The 23,096-nt window shown below is 38.9% G+C and overlaps 3 protein-coding genes across 7 annotated transcripts; all 3 read right to left on the reverse strand.

Annotated features, from left to right (window-relative positions):
* Positions 1-68: 68 nt before the first annotated feature.
* LOC106152957 (uncharacterized) lies at positions 69-7,597 on the reverse strand. 4 transcript variants are annotated; one of them, XM_087011349.1, is made up of 8 exons: positions 7,470-7,597; positions 4,567-4,838; positions 3,596-3,775; positions 3,206-3,385; positions 2,369-2,959; positions 1,960-2,133; positions 1,051-1,727; positions 69-746 (listed from the first exon to the last, which is right to left on the reverse strand). In XM_087011349.1, exons 2-8 carry the CDS (start codon positions 4,706-4,708, stop codon positions 519-521), a joined length of 2,172 nt encoding a protein of 723 aa, XP_086867475.1. In that variant the 5' UTR covers positions 4,709-4,838; positions 7,470-7,597; the 3' UTR covers positions 69-518. The 4 variants fall into 4 exon arrangements, with proteins under 4 accessions (XP_086867475.1, XP_086867477.1, XP_086867476.1 ...); XM_087011351.1 differs by having other exon boundaries at positions 7,464-7,597; XM_087011350.1 differs by having other exon boundaries at positions 7,448-7,580.
* On the reverse strand, positions 7,203-12,568 carry LOC106152670 (uncharacterized). Its single transcript, XM_087011354.1, has 8 exons — positions 12,427-12,568; positions 11,590-11,839; positions 11,296-11,345; positions 11,072-11,167; positions 9,937-10,095; positions 9,184-9,320; positions 8,099-8,321; positions 7,203-7,675 (listed from the first exon to the last, which is right to left on the reverse strand). The coding sequence occupies exons 1-8, from the start codon at positions 12,485-12,487 to the stop codon at positions 7,641-7,643; spliced, it is 1,011 nt and encodes a 336-aa protein (XP_086867480.1). The 5' UTR covers positions 12,488-12,568; the 3' UTR covers positions 7,203-7,640.
* Positions 12,562-22,547, reverse strand: LOC106152968 (uncharacterized). Of its 2 annotated transcripts, XM_087011352.1 has the most exons (11): positions 22,254-22,547; positions 21,563-21,692; positions 20,677-20,765; positions 19,672-19,780; positions 18,951-19,318; positions 18,374-18,490; positions 17,653-17,808; positions 16,917-17,042; positions 16,136-16,574; positions 15,356-15,526; positions 12,562-12,699 (listed from the first exon to the last, which is right to left on the reverse strand). In XM_087011352.1, exons 1-10 carry the CDS (start codon positions 22,318-22,320, stop codon positions 15,385-15,387), a joined length of 1,743 nt encoding a protein of 580 aa, XP_086867478.1. In that variant the 5' UTR covers positions 22,321-22,547; the 3' UTR covers positions 12,562-12,699; positions 15,356-15,384. The 2 variants fall into 2 exon arrangements, with proteins under 2 accessions (XP_086867478.1, XP_013382171.2); XM_013526717.2 differs by lacking the exon at positions 12,562-12,699 and having other exon boundaries at positions 15,070-15,526; positions 22,254-22,546.
* Between the last annotated feature and the right edge of the window lie 549 nt (positions 22,548-23,096).

Here is a 23,096-nt window from a genome sequence, read left to right on the forward strand (position 1 = left end):
TAAAATATGTCTCGGATTCAAACATTTGCTGGCCTTCAGCTTAAATATTGCTAATTAATGAACGCATGTAGATTAAAAACTTTTATTTTCTAATTCAAGGTTGTCTTTGAAGATATCATGTGTGATATCATGTGTGATTTCAAAATAAATAAATATTGTGATATAAATGTTATTAAATAGCTCATTATACAGTGTAATTAAAAACACAGGTACAGCCGTCACAAATTCGAGCCACGAAATTATTCTAACGGCGCTCTAAAGTTTATTTCCCACTTCAGAATACAATGGTTCTCAAGCATGAAACAAAAACATTTCTCCAGGGTTTTACTGTAAAAATCAGGTAGTTAACTTGCCATACTTTCTCAGAGCTTTAAAGTAAATGTTCATGGTAAACTTCTGTACATGATTCCTTCTTGAATATGATTTATTCTGCTAAATCTAAGCCATTAAGGTATGACGTTAAGTTGAAAAAAAAAACAACACGAAATGATCATTTCAAAACGGCAGTCAAAACAAAATCAGAAAAGCTCTGGGCGCTCCAAAATGTATCTGAACACAACCCAAGCGGCATGGCCGATTCTGGACCACCAACCGCCGCCCCCGTGGTTGGCCTGAGTTGGCTGAGGAGTCGGGAGGTCACGTCCGTCAGTTTGGTTTAATGTCTCGGCGATGATCAACTTTCCGTTAGTCTCATCCGTGTTGACATCCGGGGAACAGCTCATCGGAGGCTCCTTGCTTTCCTGAAACTATTTTCAATAAAATTAGATTTCTGTTCTCCTCGTTTTTTTTTAAAGAACGTATCGATTACTTTGTAACTCGAGAGCGAGGATGCCTTATGCAGCTTGTCACTCGTTAGTGAAGCTTATTAGGAGTGGATTAAAAAAAAAAACGACGTGCCTATCAAATTGCTAATGTTTCTGCAAAAACCACATTATTTGCTTCCATAATAAGCAATTTTAAACGTTTAAGATAAAAAAATGACAAGTTAAAAATAACATTTTTGAGCCTAATACTCACAGAAACAACCACGCAAACAAAACATTAACTTACCTCAATGGGGCGTTCACTGTCGTCACTTTCTGTTTCACTGTTGTTCTCATCCATCTGAGATGAGGCACCTGTTTTGGGTACACTCTGTGGCTGCTGGATAATTGCAGAGGCTGCTGACTTTTGAAACTCTCCTCCGCTGTCCTTTACTGCATCGGTGGGGCTCTGTAGCTCCTCTCCATAAGCATTTCCCGGCGTGTTTTGTTCTTTATCTTGCGTGTCCTCGAACTGCACCTCTTTGTTCTCCACGTCCGTCTCATCTTCCAGGTCCAGCAGCGGTGCGTTATCCTCTGGTTTAGAAGGAAGGCGGGACTGCTTCTCTTTCATTGCCCTTGACTCTTCTTGGGCCATAGAGGGCGCTGATACCGTTGGTGTCTCCTCCTCCTCCTCCTCCTCCTCGATCTGTCCTAAAGACATGTCTGCCCACACGCCGGAATCGTCAACTAAATCGTCGACTGGGTTGGCCCCGTCCTTGTCATCATTGTCAATAACACCAGTGGTGGCATTTATATTTTGAAGGCTCTCGGTTGCATTGGGTAATTCTGCTTCTCTGCATTCTGCATCTTCCTCCTCCTGCTCCTGCTGTCTAATAAGTCTCGCAATCCTGTCATAGTAATCTTCTGATGAGGTGGGATGGGAGAAACGAACTCGCATTTGACGGGCCTTTCTTACGTTGTTATCTAGAAAGACAATATACTCTAATAAATGCTGTAAAACGTACAAATAAAATATGCCAGTTATAGACCGCATATGCTTCGATCACGATGGCCTTTTAATTTGTGGCTAAATAGTTGATGTTGCCATTAATAACAAACACGCCAGCTTTTAAAAACCAATAAAAATAGCGTGGAATAGTTATCAATCGCGTGTGAATACATCATTGGCTACTTCAGTAAACACTGGTTGTTTTACCTAGACTGATCTTCCTCCTGGCCCAGTAGACCACCAAACCCTGGGCTATGGCACACACCACCCAGGCTACAACCACCAACCCATCATGTATGGGATCACCATTGAAGCGGGGAAGACGTACGTAGACGTCATGGACCTTGTATGCAGCCTTCTTCAACACAGAATAGAGAAGTGCTGAAAATAAAGAAAGACAATGTTTCAATTTCTGTATGTGCCTAATAACGATATTTTTATAAAACGGTTTTAGAATTGAAGATATATTAGTTATGGAAAATTGATAAATTGAAAGTATTTTGGTTAGTGTGTTTCAAAGCTTTGACAAATGAATTGTTTTATTCGTCCAAGTTCAAAGGGGGATATTCTTAACCTTAATTGTGTAGGTGATTTCAATTTTGTATGTTGTTCCTACCTTTAGCCGCTTCGACGTCCAAGCCCTGATACAGGTAAGTTGTAATTTTATTTCCCAGGTTCATCCCATTGTGGCAGGCTCTTGCAAACCCCTCTTTAACTTTCCATACACAGTCTGTTATAGATGTGATGACCTTCTGGGTAAAGTCCAAGGCTGGCTGTGCAATACATTTACTGAGGAATTCTTGGGCGTTCTCTAGGATTTCGTTCGCCGTTGACGCCACATCAAATCCTGTCTCACAGACTTTCCGAAGGAACGGCAAGGTGTCGTAGCCTTTGCAGACCTTATCTTTGTGCGTCTCACGCACGAAGAGCCTTATGGTTACTTCGAAAAATCTGTCGTATCCTTCAGCCAGAGTGGAGACAAGTTGTGGAGGGTATTCAGCAGCATGGAACAAAAGTGTGCACGCGCTCTTTGCGTACCAGTTGGAATATCCTTTGCACTTTCGTTCCACGGGAGACTCAGGAACAAAGTAGAGGCGCACTCGAGCGATGCCATTGTCAATGTGTTTCACAAGACCGTCCTTGAATGACCTGAATGCTCTTTCTGCAGACTTCTTGCTGCCTTCAATAGCCTCTAAAAATTTATGAGCTGAAACGAACAAAGATTAAATAAATAAACAAAGAAACGAATAAAATTCAACTGCATAAATTTTGGATCAAAAACGGCTTGTCAAAAACGGCTATTAAATCAAATGAGCATACGAAGTGACATTGAATCAAAACCTGATGGACATTATTCAAAATTTGAACACATTTCTGTTAAATTCCAATTGAAATTTCTTAGATAATTAGTCGATGTGACGCCCTACGAAGTAGTTCAAGAAGCCCAACTTACCTATTACTGCTTTTTTCGTCTGAACTTTGTCGTAGCAGTCAATAAGCAGTCCATGAAAATTGTCTTCGAAAATAGCAAAGTGATCGTGGATCTTGCATTTGACGTCAGTGATGATTTGAATCGCATCATGATAGACCGAGAGAGCTACAGACTTGAAGTGTGAGACATTCCACCCACGGTCTGAAATAGAATATTTGACATTTTCATGAATCGATAGAGTGATTAGGTAAAATTTATCAACGCAAATCATTACATTGAGACGAATTTCAATTACATCCACGATGGACATTATTCAAAATTTGAAGACATTTCTGTTAAATTCCAATTGAAATTTCTTAGATAATTAGTCTATGTGACGCCCTACGAAGTAGTTCAAGACGCCCAACTTACCTATTACTGCTTTTTTCGTCTGAACTTTGTCGTAGCAGTCAATAAGCAGTCCATGAAAATTGTCTTCGAAAATAGCAAAGTGATCGTGGATCTTGCATTTGACGTCAGTGATGATTTGAATCGCATCATGATAGACCGAGAGAGCTACAGACTTGAAGTGTGAGACATTCCACCCACGGTCTGAAATAGAACATTTGACATTTTCATGAATCGATAGAGTGATTAGGTAAAATTTATCAACGCAAATCATTACAACATTGAGACGAATTTCAATTGCATCCAGCTCTGTTTCCTAAATCGTATTAATTTTCTCAGGCAATTTCGATATGCCGCACGGTCCGATCGGTTTTTCATTGCATCTCGTCATTATGGTCCTACGTGTTTAGGCGTGGTATCAATTTATGGCACTTTTGAAAATGATCTATTCATTTTTTAATTTTTGAATATTGTACTAATCGAGCACAAACCCGCTATTTGACTCCAATGATTTGTCTCCTTCCTGTTTTCCTTTGACGAAATATCGGAAACACCGCTCATTGGAGATTCTACTCTGATTTATCTATTGTTATTCAGTCTACATCAACCCTAATTATAGGATCAGAGCAGTGATACCGCCTTACCCTCCACCAGGGCGACAGATAGATTTTTTACAGATATTCACAGATATGTCTGACTACAGACCAAAATGACCGTCTATCTATCTATCTAGAGACATATCTGTGAATATCTGTAAAAAATCTATCTGTCGCCCTGGTAGAGGGTAATACCGCCTCCTGGTTTTCGGTACCACTAGCGAAATGAAGTGCATTCAAGTTCAATGGTAACTATGGGTGTATCTCCTCTGGTTTTTGGCCTGACGCGGAGTTGGCGAGAGACTGGTCGGGACCAAAACCACAAGTACCGCCTGCGCTTACCCTGATGGTACATTTAAAACATGTCCGAAGATGAATTCAATAAAAAAGTGTACTCACTAGTGTAAGTTTTATTCCCAACCCTGGTTGTTTCACCAATACGGTTTGATGGAGGTGATTTATTTTCAGTGATTTCTTCATCCAAGTCTGTGCTGAAGAGAGGTCTACTGACACCGGTTCTCCTTCTCGTTGTTGTTCTCATAAACCATAGGTGACCTTCCCTCGGTTCTGTCAGACGTCTCTTATGATTTAGGTATTCGTTTGGACAGTTGTCTCCGGTAACTCCATCCGAGATGTTAAGGTTAATCTCCAGGGTTTGACCTTCGGTGTTGCTGTAAATAAGTTTACATTCATTTATACAAAGGAGACAAATAGGTATCATCTTGAGTGCAAGAATATCAAACAACATATTTTACACTGATTAAATCAAATCAAATCAAAGTTACTCTATTGAAAGCCTTATCAGATATTTTGATGTGCAGGTGAAGGCAGCATACGAGCGCGAAAGATTTTTACATTGTTTTCGTTCGTTGAATTTAAGAAGACATTCTAAACAGTAAAATGTACGTACCTCTCATATTTCTGGAGACAATGCAACATACAAACACAAGTAAAACTGAGAATTAGTAATGTAGATAATCGTAATATCGACATAATGGAAATATATATCTGCGCATTTCCATGTTGACTTTGTAACTACGAAATTGTTGTCGTCACATTACTTATGACGTCACATTACTTTTCCGAAGGCGTAACGTTTCTTGCGACGTTGACCTTCATTGTTTAACGATGCGTTGTCACGCAAGATGAATGGAGGTCGAAGTAAAAATAAAAATCGGCTTATAATTCAAACAAAAATTACTATTGAAGGTAAACAAAACACGCTTGAAAAAGTCCCAAAGTATTTTGTCTGAATATCCTGCAAAACTTTTATCGTTCCCTATTCAGTCCTGTAAATCAGCCAAACCCCTCAAATAAAAGCATGTAATGTCGACATATAATTTTCAAAAATCAGTGAGACAAGGCCGTCGTAAGTTTTTTTTTCTAAACAGCACTGGGACAGCATATCAAATTAAAGGTTGAGCAATGGTTTGTGAGGAGAAAATTGCTTTTTTTCACGAGTAATATTATAAGATTTGACCTGTGTAGTGTACTTCCATTATACTAAAACAAATATGAGGTTTTTCAGCGGAGTTTCTGCGAACTTACTGGACCGGAACGGATAACGTGGAATTCAAATAAGCACTTGGCGTATTATTTCCTACAACAATCGGTAGTTCAATCATATTCTTTTATCCGGCGCAGCGTCAGACTACAAACTTGATTTCACAGTCATGTATGCAAGATGTACCGCGAGGCTTCGTTTACTAAATTTAAGTTTTCTCGAAAGGCGACTTTGCATGTTTTTATAATTACATTTTTTTTACATTCGGATTCACTTTTGCTTGAACGTAAAGGGCTCTTAATCTGTCTGGACTGTTTTTGCTTTCAGTGGCCTTTGCTATTTTGTAGGTCAATTGTGGACGCGCTTCGGGCACTATCACTCATTCATGATATATAGGTCTATTTGAAAAAAAAAGAAGTGAAAAATGACGTTAAAGATATATTTGTGAATTCCACTTTTTCTAAATGTCTGGTGACAGGAAGTGATAAATCTGGCTTTTTGTGTACATCACTGAAAATTATAAATTCATGCCTTGTAAGTATGGGGAATTTTCGTATTCAGTAACGAAGGTTTTAGCCTATTTAGGTTATAAAATTAACAACCCTTTAGGTACTATCCACACGTTGTTGATAATAACAAAAATTAGACTTTACCAAAGGGGTAAAACGAGATGCAGGTTTATTTAACTCACACATTTGTCCTCAACATCAAGTATATTTTTTCAGTATGACTGGTAACGAAGGGTTTGCAATTTACTTTCTATGAGTATCTGTTTTACCATGTTTTGTGCAAATCATTTAACTGTGTCCTGTTTCAATATTGTCTTCCTAATAATGGATGATACTGAATTGAAGATTATATTAATGGTTCAAATAATGCAATAAACCATCAAATATCTAAAACTTATGACCTGTGCCGCACAGTGCAAAGTAACGAAGGTTTTTCAATTAAAAAATAATAATAAACGGCAACACCATGAAAGTAGCCGCAAGCTATTTATTGAGTTATTTAAAACATTAAAGAAATTTTTTTAATTTTCGGAGGCGTTAAACATCAGTTTATTCTTTACATCGGTGAAACAAACATTAATAATAACAATAATAATACAGAAAAAAAAATTCTAGCAGGTTGTTTGTACCGTCTGAAGTTTTCTTCTAGACGTTGGCTTGAGGGAAAGTAAAAGTCGTCCGCGCGGTCTCTCTGGACTGAGAGAAAGGACAAGGTTATCACTGGTTAAGGGTAAGAAAAAACGCCACTGCCAATGCCATTCCCACAACCCCTCGTAGCTTATGGTCCTGCAAATGTTGCGGTTTGAACGTGAACAAAGGGGTCTCTGCGTGAAGAACGAGTTCTGTTCAAATTAGCAGTCAAAGTGTGATGATGCGCAACTGCGTACGTTAGTACAAAATCAGTTAGCTACTATAATCAAAACAGAGTTATGTTTGTGAAGTGTTACCATGTGATGCCGAATCACGGGCTTTTGTTATACATGACCACGTTACTAAAATTACCCTTCGTTCAACACGAGGTGCATGAAAATAAAAAAGATTTTACTTTAACTGTGTGTTAGATATAAATTACACTACATATTTGTTTTCTTTCGGTAGTGCCCCGATAAAAATAAGTGGAATTCATGCAAAGGTACATCATATAAACTATTTGATAACTAAAAATAGAAATACAAGCAAATAGTTCAGATATAAAACAAAAAAGTGAATGTTACGAATTCCGGTAATAAACACTGAAGTTCACACACACACACACACACACACACACACAAAGCGAAAGTTACGAATGCCTTGAGTTGATCAACCACCCAGATGAATGTCAGGCACATTGTGGTTTATCCATCTTGGTCGAGGTTCTGGATGCCTAGTTATGTGTTTATTCCATAAAGGTGAAGGTTACGGATGCCTTGTTCTAAGAATAATTCATCAATGTCAAGGTTACGGACGCCTTGTTCTGTGGTTTAGGCATCCACACAGTTGATTTTACCTCGTCCACCTGTTGAGATAACATGAGACAATAGTTATGTGACACTGGAAAGAGGTTTCTTTCAAGCAATACTGATACTACGTTCCCGGTGCCTTAATTTGACTACTTCTTCCTACGTATACATTATGTTGTATTATGCAAAGATCATGCACCCTGTTGTTATGTTGTGGTAGAGCTTGACTGAAAAAAAAAAAAAAATGAACTACTGACGCTGTTTGTTTGTCTTGGAATCAGCGCCTCTCGTGGTTTATCCAGGCGACATTGCCTGCATTTTTTAACCTTGATTTGCGTTATAATCGAATTATCATCACACGCATTATCATGTTAATAATTAAGAGATACTTACACTGTAGTTATTATGTACATGCCTAGCAATGGCGAATGACTAAATTAATTCTCTGATACTCTTTATCAACAAAGTTACCAACTTACCGTGCTTGGTTTGTGCTTCATCACATAGCCGTTTGAAGCGACCTGAAGAAACTAGTTTCTCAAACCCTTCATTCCATTTGGAGTTAAAGTCATTGTCTTTACGGGTCATCATTCCTTGTTCTCCGGCATTCTTACAGAAGATGGGGTCCGTTGGGTATTGTTGGACATTAGTACCAGAGATTCTGTCGGTCATAACTGACGCTGTGGTAAACCCCACGTCTACCTGTATGATTTAGGAATGCAAATAGAAAATTATTGCTGTAAAAACAGCAAAACTCGAGATCGAGAGAAGGTACGCTTCAATGCAAATTATTGACATTGGCTGAGGTCACCTCTTGGCTAGGGTTAGCTGGAAGTTGGCATGATCGGCGCCGGTGTAACGAAACTGAAGGTCCATGTAACAGAAAGTCTGCCCTCCGTATAGTTATTATGGTTAGGGTTTGTACGGCTTAAGTGGGTCAAAATCTAGGGCAAGGCTCCCCTGTACAAATGAATGGGAAGCGGACTCTCTGTCATGGGGAGGGGGGGGGGGGGGGGCTATCTGTACGTTACACCGGAAATCATATATCCTCCATGCAGTTGAGGGAACACAAAGGCTATTACAGCTTCGTTACATTAAGACGAATTTAGAAGATAACTGAAAACAACTGAGACACAGAGAACTTCTAAAGACGTAAGCGTCAAGATTCGTCACCGTGTGTCCAAATATATTTCTCCGCTGACATTCAAAGTATATTCTTGAATATAGTATTTTTGAATGTATGGCAAAGGTAAAGCTGAAACTGGGCATCTGAATGAATGACAAAGGTAAATCTGAAACTGGAAAATATCGAAAGTACGATCAACATCCGTCTCAAGGGAAATTTTGCGCCTATTGTTCGATTTTTTAGTCTTGAAGATATAAAACTATACAATTAAAACATAAAAATTCAGTGTTTACTGTTTTTTAATTTCATGTTTATAAAACACAACATTTCTTTTTGAAGTAATTAAAAAGGGTAAGGACAAAGCGCTAGGATTATGTTAGAATGACCAAAAATTAAAATATAACATTACAAAACAGGTAACATAGACAAGACACTTACAGTCCCGTTCTGGATCATAGCCAAGAGCTCGGCAGGCGTTTGTGCATGGAAAACGTTGGCGTGCGGGACTTCTCTTCCAGCCACTTGGTCCAGTCCGGCTATGCAGGCTTCGTTAGTGAACCAACCGCTTAGCAGTCCTGTAAGGAGTCAGTATACATGTTCACAAATGTTTTGTATGGTCTGTTCTTACGGTGGTGTGGCATGGACTCTCTCGGCTGCAACAACCAAGAACATAAAGGCTGCAGAAATTTGTTGCACATGTCATATACTGCACATGGTTATAACATCTCGGTGCTCAAGCGAATTGGACAAGACCGACAACTCCTTAGACCGACAATTCCTTAGACTTTCAAAGGAAAGACATGAAATTCGCCAGCCATGTCATCAGGAAAGGGGAACTCAAAGACTACATCCCGGCCGGAAAGGTTCCCGGGAAGAAAGCTACAGCAGTCAAAGGTTTCTGTTCCTAAACCAACAAAGGAACCAACACGAACACACACACACACACACACACACACAAATATGGGACGCAGCAACGCTGAAACTGGTACCATATGTCGTCGAGTGTCGTATTGTCTAATAGACCATGGCGCCTTAGAGAGAAATACATGTCAACATACAGAACCTTTATCGCAGACTCTCAAGTGTTTGGTACTCGGGTTTTCAAGATATGAAATGGAACTATTTATATGATAACTGTAAGAAAATCATATTAAAATCACCTTCATTTATGTCAAAATGCAGATAACTCACCAATTTTTTTCCCAGTGATATCCAGTGGATTAAATCCAGAAAACGCGTAGAAATAGGCTTCGGGTGGTTTCAGAAATGGCTTGGAAAATGCGAAGAATTGCTTTCGGTTACGTGAGGCCAGCCATCCGGTGCAGGCGTCGTACCAACCTGACATAAGTCCTGAAATTGGACTTTTATAGAAACAGTGTTGTCTAAAACGTGAGCTCATTTATTGAAATTAGTTTATCAATCAAATTTTTTATCACACAAAAATGCTTATAATGCACATTTCACAAAAACACATAACAGTAGATCTACTGTTTATCAGTTTCAATGATAAGGTAATAGATATTTTAAAATTAGACCATCGATGCAATGTATAAAGTTATGGTGGTAGTTTAGGAACGAAGATATATCTAAGTGGCGAATTTAGGAGTGTCGGGGGGGGGGGGGGGTTCTGACCCCCCCCCTTTCGATTTCTGATAAAAAAAAACACACAAAAAAAACGTCTAGCTGAATTATAGTTCTAAACCGTACCAAATGGCGCCATTTTCCCTCCAAAACGCCAAGTTTTGGGGCCCTGGCGTGCCCCGAACCTGGGGGTGAGGGTCGGCCTCGCAATCCGAGGCCTGTCAATCCCTAATATCCGACCCCCTTCAAAAATTCAGGATCCACCCCTGGATCCATTTTGAATCCTATTTGTATCCCAAAAGTAATACAAAGTTTTTTTACACGAATAAAACATAACATCTAAAACCCTATAACTATAGCCTATTATATGCCAAAGCACTGTCAAAAACAGAGTTGAACGACAAGATTTGCACTCATCTTAAAAACACCAATCTATCTTTAAGATAAAATAAACGCCTCTGAATGGGTATCTATATTTGCTTGAAGTAAAAATCACCTATCATTGGTAGAATCCTTAAGAATACATCTTATTAGAAGCAAAGGGCAATTAAGCAAAGACAAGGAATACATCATGACACGGAATTAGTTCGCCATCCTAATAATTCTCTCGAACTACTTCAAATATGTCACTTTCACTTTATTTAGTCATTCAAAACAATTTTTCCTATAGTGTTTTCTCAATGTAAAGAGAGAAAGAAAAAAGAAATGCGTTTAAAGGGACATGATATAAAAAAATCACCCTTACCTATCCCCCCTCGCTGCGGCTGCCCTCTCTCCGAGATCATACAGTTGGTGTATGGCTCTGTGACCGTTCTACAATCCATATTCGCCTCCAGACAAACTAAAAGTACTTAATAACTCAGTGTCTTTATTTAACAGGAGATTTACATAGCAATATAAACTGCAGCTCTATTGTAATCAAAATATGCTTTACTACAAATCAATAAAACGTATAAAAGTAAAGATTACCTGCGTCTACTACATCATGAAAAAACCCAACTTTAAATCCACTGGCGTCACTGAAATGAAATTCGATATGCTTGATTAAATTCGCCAACGTTTGATGCATGCTAGTAGTTTTTTCAGGTGCTTATCTTCCCCCCCCCCCCCTGTCTCTCTCTCTCTTTCTCCTTCTCACACACACACAAACACCCACACATGCACCCACAAACATACACACAAATAAAAAGCAAAACGCCAACAAACTCTCCCTCGCTCACTCTTTGATTTTGCCAGTTTCATGTTTGTTCATATTATGCTTACTAATATTCAAAACCCCCAGATCCGAATCCCACGGCAATTGTGTAAATCCTCTTTTTGTTGGAGGACTGATACCGGCTGGCGTCATAGGTACTGGCTGCAACTGCAGGCTGAGTTTGCTGAATATTTGTTGTTGAACCCTGGACTGTAATGTCAGAGCTGGCGGGTTTGGAGATTGCGACGGCTGAGATGATGAGCGCAACTATCGCAATCAGTCCAGATATCACTATTGTTATTGTCAGCAACCGGGGGACTGGAAGACATAAGATCAAAAGATCCGACGAAAATAACTTAATATTAAGACTACAGTTTACCTATATGTTATGTGATAAGACATTTGCACGCTTTGAAGAGCGCCCTGAAAATATTGTTACAGAAACCATTATAGAATTGCAATGTTCTCAATAAGGAGTTATGAGCTCCATGAACTTACACTTGGAATTTCTACCCGTTTATGCAATACTGTAACTATACAACCTTTTTTTTACTGAGAGAGAAAGAGAGTCCAAGTATGTAAATGTGTGTGTGTGTGTGTGTGTGTGTGTGTGTGTGTGCGCGATTCATAAGCCAAAAACTGTAAGATTGTATATTTATTTGCTACTGAATAAAAAAATTTAAAATAAAAAACTTACACTTGAAATTGAACTTTTTTAGTGTCACGTATAAATATAAGTTCACTGTACCTCATCTGTAATCATTCCGACTGAATTAAACCAATTTAACATCCTTCTTTGCATGCTCTTCAGTGTCTAAGATCATATTCTGTATTAAACTTTACAATGAACGTAGATAATTTAGTATCTTTAACCTTTATCTGAATATTTCCTAAGGCAGAATTACCTTCCAACCGGTTGGTTCTCGTCACAAGATCGACATTACTGTCGCTCCTTGCATCCGACATCTTGCATTAGAGGTCTCGCAAGCTGGGCAAAGATACTACCTTTGATTTGGCTAGGCACAAATTGTACCTGTTTGGATTACATGACGAGAAAAAAGATCCTGCATGACGAAGAGGACTTATACTTTGCATAACAAAGAGGACTACCTCATGTGCCCGGCTTAAGCTAGGCGTACACACACAAAGGTCAGCGTCTGCAGTCAAGCACGGTTTACCTGAAATAAACAAGAAAAGCTCCACGTATTTTCGTCACCTTAAATCTCTACATGTACATCCAAGTTTTAAAAAGAAGTTGCCTTTATAACTGAAGTTAATTTCAAGGAATATAAAAGTAGTTAACTTTGCTTCGGCGAAGTGAATAACAAGTAAATGACAAGCATGCAGTATATACAGTATACGATTTTACAGTATATGATTTTTGAGGTCAAGATGACAACTAATGGCCAGAATAAATGCCGGGTCTAAGGCAGGGCACTGCGTCCACGTGTCCTCACTTAACGTCTATGACCCCATTTCCAGAGATTAGATCGATCTACTTTAGATCGACCTTACTCCCTGGGGGTTCACGCTAAATAGCTGTCAGTCGGGAGGACCCGAAAGTGAATTTTTCCCTTACAGCTTGTAGTAGGCGAGACGGACATTTAAGCCGGATTATCTGACAGTAATCTAGTGAGACTCCCCGCGGGGATAGATCGATCTAAAAGCTCTGGGAATACAGCCTATCTCTTTCTCCCCCAACCCCAACCCCTATCCCCGCATACCCAGCAAAACGCAAAACGAGCAAATCGACATAAAACCTAATAAACACAATTTTTTGCTCAGTCGTATTTTGTCTCTTTGTTTCAAAACTATTAGGTGAAAGGTCGTTTTAATGTAGTATCACATGCAACAACAGGTAATCAACTTTTTTTTAGGTGAGTCATAAAGATGTACCACAATTGTGATATGATGAAAATCGCAACCACAGTCTATGCTTTATATATGGTGTTAAAATTTTCAACACCAGCGAGAATATAACCAATGTGAGGTTGTTTTAACCTAAGAGATCTTAGTTTTAACACATTTATGGGGATGATTAAAAGCTTCCACGCATTTTACGCAAGACTTTTGTCGCTTATTATCATTATTGTTGTTATTTTTTTGATACTAAGGCACATTTACGGGTAGGTTGGCTTCCAAAATCCGACAACATCGTATGAACAGGTGTTTGGTATTCTCGCGCAAAACCGTGACATAATACGACTGCATTCTAGTCACGTACCAGGTATTAAATATTGAGCACTCATTTTGTTGACTTTTTTTATCACACGCTGATTCAAAACCAAGATATTCAAAAGCATGCCAATCTCGGTGCCCTACCTACGTACAATAAAAAAGTAAAATTGTCATCGACTGTTTTATATATTTCAAAATTTTTGTATTTCTTATAACACTCCAAATACATTGTACATGGCGGATTGAGATAAAAATCTATTACAAAAATTGCTAATCTTGAATGATTCTTTTTCTATCTTTTTATTGTTATAAAGCCAGTTTATTATTCTATAACATTAAAGAAAGGCGCAATCTAAATATTTCATTTGTTCTTCACTTAAATTAGACATGCTTATGAATAAATATGTTCATTTCGACAACATTATCGACTGGACTACAGTCGCTTTACCTGCAGCACCTCTAAGCCGCCAAACAATGTTTTTTATCATTATTCCTATATCCTTACTTTCATTTTCAAAAATGACCCCACCATGCTATTTCAGTCATCAGGAAATATTATTATTATTATTATTCCAGCTCGACATATCTAAAGGATTTGACGTAAATTTATACATATTTTTCTTCTTATTTCTTTATTCGTTTAGTATGCCCTTTATCTGGACTACAGATTAATTATGTGCACTTTCCTCAAACAGGTAGAAATGTGCCATGAATTAATCAGAGACAAATCTGTGAATATGTAGTGAAAAAGAAGGTATGCCAAACTTACCTGGTACACATGTAGAGTGTTCTTATAACTTTTTTAATTACCTGGTAGAGGGTAAGTTAAAGGTACACAAAGGAGGATTTTTCGTGTCCAAATTCATATTTAACGAATTATCCCTGCGTTAACAGTATTTACCATCCTTTAACTTTCCTTTCCTGACACTCGCCATTAATCTGTTACAATTTCGCAAAAAAGCCAAAGATCAGAACCCGCGCCTAAGCGGAAGCCTTCCTGATCCGCCTTTCTCTCCCTTGATTCATCTTCCAGACATCGCGAAAATTTTGCACCGTAATTCTCGCTCTTTTTAAACTGTGTTAAGATGGCCGACTACCGAGGTTTGACTGGGGGCGGTGAATACGACTTTTTTTTTTGCGATAAGGCCATTTATCTGTCATTTTATGTTTTAAAAGTTTTATTTGTCTTCAGATAAGTTCATCAAGAAGTGATCTCTACATTAAGAATGCGTTTTATATCCTGCATTGTGTGCCTTTAAGCACAAGCTTAAAGTGCAATTGATTTAAGGCATTTTGAAGTAAAAGACAAAATAAAGGCAGTCGTTGTACATTAGGTTTGATAAGTACACAGATAAAAATTCGTGAACATGTTTGTCATATTGGTAAGTTTATTATATACCAAGTTCGTTGAGACAATAAAATAAACCACGAAACTGTCTTCTATTTTTTGCTACACGGCCAAAAATAAACCAATTGTTTCTTTTACTGTAGGCGTTAGTTATATCCCCAGTTTCATAATTAAAATTCCATTTTTTTGTTCTAAATAAATAAACACTTGCTGCAGGAAATACTTGAAGTTTTTTTTTTTTTTGAACGGGCCGTAGGCATTATGATTTTCAGTGGAAGATAAATTATCACCAGATTAAAAATAAAAACCTTTGTTTTTCCTTATTTTTATGTGAAATTCATGGAACGTAATTCTTTGGCCACGTAGAAACATTGACGCCAGGGGGACACACCGGTGCAGGACAACACTTGCCGACAGGCGGCGCCCCAAGAGTACATCCGGCTGGAAGGTGTTCTATCCAATCAATCAAACCTGGACACCTGGTAGAAAAATGAAACAATGTTTTAAAGAGCATTTAGTAGGGACCCGATTCCCTAAAACGTGGCTCAATTTATAATGTATCTACCCTCTTTTTTGTCTTACATGCCCCCCCCCCCCCCCCCCCCCCATCTACATTTTTTATTCTGGGAAAATATACCCGTTACACTTAAAATAGAAAGAGGCAACTATAAAATATATGTTTGGGGGTAATATTGTAAAATGTGACAGTTTAATAGACACTGTTTTAGGGTGTTTTTGGCAGAGATCGACAATTAAAAAATACTCGTTTTATTGACCATTTTCACTTTATCTTTAGATAACTGAATTTATTCGCCCTTGCACGTGTCTCTCAGAGGCGGAGACATCTAGTGTTAAGTCTGATAGATGGCGCCCACACTCCCCGGTTGTTAACTGCCATTACTGGACCGATAAATAGAAGGTGACAGGAACCACCCAGTGGCCTGATACTCTACATGTATAATATGCGTATGCAGGTACCCTCCCATTAGCAAGGGGTTTTACAAGGAGACATCCCGTCAGTTTTCTTCTGAACTTAAGATTTACTTCTTACGCGCCTGCATACTGTATTATATCATATCTCTTCTCACCTTTTGTTACAAGTGTGGTAGCCTAGTACACATTTACAGCGGTAGGCACAACCGTCATTCCACGTCTCTCCGTCCTTGTACGTCTTCCCGCCATACACACAGTCACCAGGGCCGGGAGAGGGCGCTGCTGCTGTTGATGACGCCAAGCGTTGTGTTGTTGTTGTTGGTTGTGTTGTTGCGGTTGTGGTGGGTTTGGGCTGCTTTGACACAGTAACGACCGGTGTAGAGCGTGAAGTACTCGCAGACGTTGACGGCGGAGGAGAAGTGACGTTAAGGCGTTGGGTACTTTTGAACGTTGGTGCCGCAGTTTTTGAGACAGGGGTGGCTGTAGTGGTCGGCACGGTGGTCGAGGTCACTTTTGAGGACGGGGTCACCACTGCCGTTGACGATGAAACACCAGAGGGCGTTTTGGTAAACCCTGGATTGGTATGTCCTGCGCCTAAGGTGAAATAATATATTTACGTCAATAAATACATTAGGTACATATGGGACTATTCAAACAAGCCATTATTTTGTACCGGTATTTTACATAATAGTGAACAAGTGTTTGGCAATAAAATAACGTGATTTAAAATTGAAGTGCTTTCAGCTTTATGTGCTGGGTTTGCAGAAGAAATGAGTTAAAAAGTTAAAAGAGAGAGAAGGGGTGCAAGCAAGGTAGAATAAAATGAACCTAAACGGAAGGTAACAACAAACAGGTTCACGTAATACATGTACACATCCTTGACCCCTAATATTTCTCATTTAAAGACTTTCCATCTGTAGAATTAATACACGTTACCGCAGTATCCACAGTAGGCAGCACAATTCGTTTTTCCCCACTCAGTAAAACCGCCGATACATGCGTTTTTCCCGTAGAAATAGCAGTCCGGTAAAGCGTTCTTACAGAACCGATTCAACATCGAAGCTGAAAGTCATAACATTGTAGATGGTCAACATATTGCAAATATTTTTCAAACTTTTACGAACCGGATTTGCGAAGCCCTACAATATCGCTTGGCCTATTTTGTAGAAAAAGGAAGGCAATGCCACCATCCTGAAAATTTTCGTATCGTGAACCTAAAATCGTGAGTCGTTAAATGTCTTAGATGTGGCAACTGTGTAATGTGACTAAAGTTTAGAATGTGATTTTATTAATTCCGTTGCCATCTTGCAGTTGCTAAGTGCCACTGACATTATTTTGAAAGTAAAAAGTGTATTTAGTCATATATTTGCTGTTTATACCTTATACACTGTATTACACCCCAGAGCAGATTCTGTTTGGAGAAAAATGCACTAGTTTTGTTTTGAGCGCCCCAGGGACATACTAGAAGTTATTCACTCAAAATTTAATATGTTAAAAACAATACCATGTAGTATTATGACAGGTGAAATTAAGTGAAAGTTCTTGATAATAAATAAATAAATGAATCAATAATAACTTGAAGTTGAGGGGTTTTGGTGTCCACCCGATATACGGGTGAGTGGGACAAAGGAGAAAGAGTGGCACTTTGGTTAGTAGTGTGAAAATCACTTACGATGACAATTTCCCCATTTTCCATCTCTGTCAAAGTTCTCCGTGACGGCGCACCAAGGCTGAGAGTGTCCGTTTACTATACATTGCGTGACATTGGAGCCTTTATATTGGAACGGGAAAGCGCAAGGCTGGCCGGCTGAATTACCCCCGTTCGTACCTGCCGGATAAAAGCTCACATTAACAATTTATTTATCTACTTTGAACTGTCTCCGTTGTTGTTAGGTACAATGGGGGAGCCAGTGATGACACAAAAGCCACGTGCTCTCTCGATTAAGCTTCGAAGAAAGTCCCTTCTATCCCATTAATATCTCCCTTCCCGAAACACAGTGCAATGAGCGATACGAGACAAAACCAATCATATGTTCATCATTGTGCCCCTCATATTATAATACAACAACTTGCCCTCGTATACTGCTAAAATAAATCAAATCCTTGCTACCCCCCCCCCCCCCCCCCCCCATCAAAATCCTGGATCCGCCAGTGAGAATCAACTTGGAAATAAAAGAAACAATTTTTGGCGATGATTATTTACCTACACTGGACTGCATATTGTACCGGTAGGGCCTACTTAAATAATAGTTTCAAATAAAATGCTCAAAAAGACAATGCTCAATCTAAATTCACCTTGGACAATTAATGCCACACTTGGGCAAACCCGGACGAGTGAAAGTGAATATGTTGTATATGGAGGGGTAAAATCACAGAAACAACAGTTATCTTACTGCAGAGCCCGCATGTTTGGGCACAGTTTCTCAGGGCCCACGGCCGATACTTCCGGTCAAAACACGCACTGTCCACGTAGTCGCTGCAATCGCGGAGCTTGTCCTGGCAACTTGAAACTGAAATTTGTAAGGGTTACTGTCAGATTGTGTGGCGTTTTTTTTCTTGAAATTTATCTATCTATCTATCTATTTATCTATCTATCTTTATGTGATATTTTTAGCAAAGAATTAATCAAATATAAATAAATGACCGACCACAAACAATGTTACAGGTAGGGCAAAATTATGTTAATATTAATTTCATTACTGAATGTTTGAACCCTTCAAGAAAAAGTCACAGAAGCATGAAATTTTTATTGGATAATTATAGTCACCTGCTTTCCCATCTCATCAAAACAAGGTTCAATAATCAATTTCATACATATAGTGTACAATCAGAATGGGTAATATATTTGACTTGCCCTCTAAATAATTAATCATAATCGAGATCAAGATGGAGTATGATAATTTCATCTGTTTGATTTTGTATCTATTTTTGATATCCCTTAGTATTAAAAAGAGTTATCTCAAAACTTACGGCTCGGAATCTTGGTCGGTATTACAAATACTTGTGGGGCACTGGTACTAGAAACCGATTTAGTTGGCAAAAAAGTTCTAGACGGCACAACAGTTGCTGTAGAATGGCTAGTGACGCTAGATGGCAGTGCGGTCGTCGAGCTCTCGCTTGTCGCTCCTGGAAGTTTTGCAGTGGTTTTAATTATCCCTGGATTGCTAGAACCAGCGGGAGACGTCGAAGTTTTGTCCGTCGGTTTGGGTGTTGAGTCCGGCGTCGTGCCGAAATTGTTACCCGGCAATATGCTACCCCCGCACTTGACTTCCTTACAACACTTCCCAGGTACGGCAACCAGAGCACAGTGGGGCGGTATGCTGAGGTACTTGGGGCACCTGATTGATTTATAGAGAAGTCATATATATAAATGTTAGATGAGGCAAACAGTCATGGACAAAAGAAAACTGATAATCCAGACCTTTCTATTTTATGCATGCGATTCAAATGTCATCATTCTCTGACAGATCCAAAATTTTGTTAAGAGTTGGAGACAAAGTATAAAATATTAAGTCATTGAAGGCACGATTACGGTAATATGTATAGCGCAGAGGGATGGGGAGGGGTCACCCCCGTAGTGTGTGAGTCAAGTAGCCCACTGTGCTCCCCCTCCCCCCTGGATCCGCCAATCATATTATACATCGCACATTAGTGGCTACTACGCTGAAGATTGACCCCTTGGCTTGCTTACCTTTCGTGACAAGAATACCACTGTGATTTGAGACACTCACAGGAGTAGTCACAGCCGTCGTCCCATCTCTCACCCACGTCATAGCCACGACCTTTGTAGATACACTGTGCTGTGGAAAAAGATTTCTTTTTAATTTATCGGTAGGATTTTTATTTCTGTTTTACTCCTATAGGACAGCGAATCAATTCCACGTGTTTTTTCGGTTGCAGTGCGTATTTCAAATATAAGTACACTTGAATTGGGTGAATAAAACTATATTTACTGTTTATGCTGATTATTAAATAGATCATTATTATAATAATTATATTCCCAAAAAAGTACTAGTGCTGTATTTTAAAAGAATAAAATCGCTTTACCGTTGTCTGCGATTACTGGAAGAACAGATAACGTTATTTCCACCTTGGTGAATGCCTTGACATTCTTCGATTGAGGATTGAAAAAATATTAAGAGAATGCAACCAAAATTGTACGTATCATCCACTCTGTAATGCTCTGTAATGCTTTTTTTCCACAAAATTGACAGTTCAATTCCCAATTTCAGTGAAACAAAACCCGAACTGAATTATGATCATCTGGCCACATTATGAAAGACGCCTGGTAGGTGTATGTCAATGACATGTTTCAGTGTCAGTAACGTCGCACTTTGAGTTAGAGCGATTACAAGAAGCTCGTCTGCACTATCGGCATGGAGAGCATTAAGAACAGATGATCCGCTGACTAACATATCCACGGACTAAATAAGGCCGATCCACTTAAAAGCGATGCTGCTAATTCCCTGATAGTCCCCCCGCCTCCACTTGCACCGTCGCTGCAGGGGGCTAGCAATTAAAACTCGGAGATTTAAGCAGTTTAATGGCACGTTTGGAGGCCGGGAGACCATCAGGAGAGTAGGGCAGCTTGCTTTTTAGCGGAGTCGGCCATTTTCGCAGATCATCTATTCTGAACGCGCTCATGGTTCCTCCGTTACCGGAAGAAGCAGCATATATATTTGCATAATTTACTCACACATCCAATCACAGACGGGCTTCGGGCAGCACTCCCCCGCCTTCACCTCCAGCCTGCAGCCCGCCGGCAGAGACTGGTACGTGGCACATCTGTATTAAAGGCACACTTTTATTTAATAATAATAATAATAATAATAATAATAATAATATTGATAAAAGTTTCACTGATATTTCAACAATATCATTTTGCCAGGGTACACCATGTCCGAAGACTTTTTTTACAATAATAATAATAATAATAATTGTTTTACTGATATTTCAGCAATTTCCCAATTTCCCTTTCCAAAGGTACACCAATGGTATCCGAAGCCGTCGACAAGATCGCAATTTTCATATTAGTGGAGACGAATGGCACTCGTGTATTTCACGCAACGGTAAAAAAAAGCTAAATAATGGGTATTAATCTCATTTTTCTTAGCTATTTGGGATAGGGCATACCTTGGTAGTAAAGGGGAAATTGTTGAAATATTCAGGACGATTGTTGTTTTTTCAGGCACGTCCATATCATTTTAACTGGGGAAGTGGCTGACACATTTATCATTAGACACTGGTTCGTTTTATAAAAGCAAAGTGCTATGAGGTTAAATTATAATTTATAATTAAAGAAGAATACGAAAACAGTCATAACACGCCAAACTTAATAAAGAAGAAAGAAAAAAGAAAAACTTCCTTGAAACTAAAGCAGTCTCTCATGCTCACTAAAAAAACTCCATGAGCTTTTAGAAATGAATCGCACGATTCTGTCCTTGTTTAATCATCCCACAAGAAATTTCCTTCACTCTGTGGTTAGAGAAATGGGTCATTGCGATAGAGAAATCCAGTGAGCATCATAATCACACCTTCTTTTACAACTGCCAGTACCGGTTACCTTTGTTACCTGCATTTACCTGCTGTAACACATGGTAGCGTTCATACTTGCGCGCACACATCTACATGACGTCATACAGTCCAGCGACCATGTCTCCCCCTGGCGGTATCTGTGTCCATTGAAAATACATCGATCATCCGACTGGAGCACTACAAATATCGCAAAGGAGCAGTGAAAATGGCGAAAAATGTGTTTATGTTTCTTTGAAATCTTTGGTAGCAGCATTTCAGTCTTTTAGAATAAAATGACAAGAAAAATATAATTATTTCCGTTGCATTTCGAACTTTAAGACCAGGAACTTTATAATACGTGTAAAGAAAAATTAGAATGACAGCCGACATTACTATCCCAAAACTTAAATGAAAGGTTTAAGTCGATAAACCTAGCAAGTCTTATGCCGTTGCAAGGTGGAAATAAATATTTGTTTATTTTTATTAAAGTATTCGCACTGGCTCTTTTATTGGCAACGTCATTAAAATTTAATTGTCATAGCCGCGTTTTACACATTTACCTTCTAGTAAAATCTAGGGGTAGAATATTCCTCTAAATGAAGTCTAAGCCATCATATTTTAGCACAGTTTACACCTTCGCATTTACACTACTAAAGTCTCTATATTCACACACTCAATTTTTACCAACCCTCATAAAAGAACATCTGAGCAAATATCGAAAGTTTTCGTATAAGAAGACAGCTTGCTAGCAGATCTTACCTGTCAAATCAACAGCAGTAAATGTTAGTACACACAGGAGACAAAAAAACGTCCCCATATTTCCCATCACTGGACAAGCCTTTCAGATGCTTTCACAGGACAGTGTGTGTGTATGGAATGGGCACGTGTCAGACATTTGGAGCCTCTCCCACGGTCGGCAAATGAGAGAGAGAGAGAGAGAGAGAGAGAGAGAGGAAACGTTTCACACCTCATGTGTACTTTCACGAGACAGACATGGAGTCGGCCAATCTGAAGAAAAGCGACACAATAGTGGATCCCCCTCAGGGATGGGGAGGGGGTTTAGATTTATTGAAAACTGTTTCGCCTTTCATGGCAATTTCAAGAATTAAGACAAAAATTAAAGTGAAGACAGGGTTTATTCCAGGCTTCATTTCGTGTCTCTTTGCATCAGTTTTTTTTCTCCCAACAGACACGGGGTTTTGAACCTTATCACCGATTCAGGGATAAAATTGTCCTCCAAATGTTACTGTGAATGAGGCTCTTTTTTGTCCTAAAACTCGTATAATGCAGTAATCCGGGTTAACATCACATGCTGCATTCATGAAGTTGGACTTAGATTTAGATGATATAATAATAAGTTAAAGACAGCTCCTTATAGTGGCTTCTGAGTATGTGGGGGGTGGTTGGGGTGAATAAATAGTTTTGCGAATATATATATTTTTTGTACCTCAACTAAATCAAACAAAGCACACTGAATAGGGTTGTGTTAAATATTTTAGAGGGCGATAATCATCAAAGAACGTTTCTCCCCTCTTTGTTAATTTTTTCAACTTCAGTAACACACAAAACGTGGAATTGTGGAAATGCCAACAATAATTGCAT

Source organism: Lingula anatina, chromosome 4, assembly GCF_051362555.1.
Source record: "Lingula anatina isolate TDL-2025a chromosome 4, LinAna3.0, whole genome shotgun sequence".
NCBI lineage: Eukaryota > Metazoa > Brachiopoda > Lingulata > Lingulida > Lingulidae > Lingula > Lingula anatina.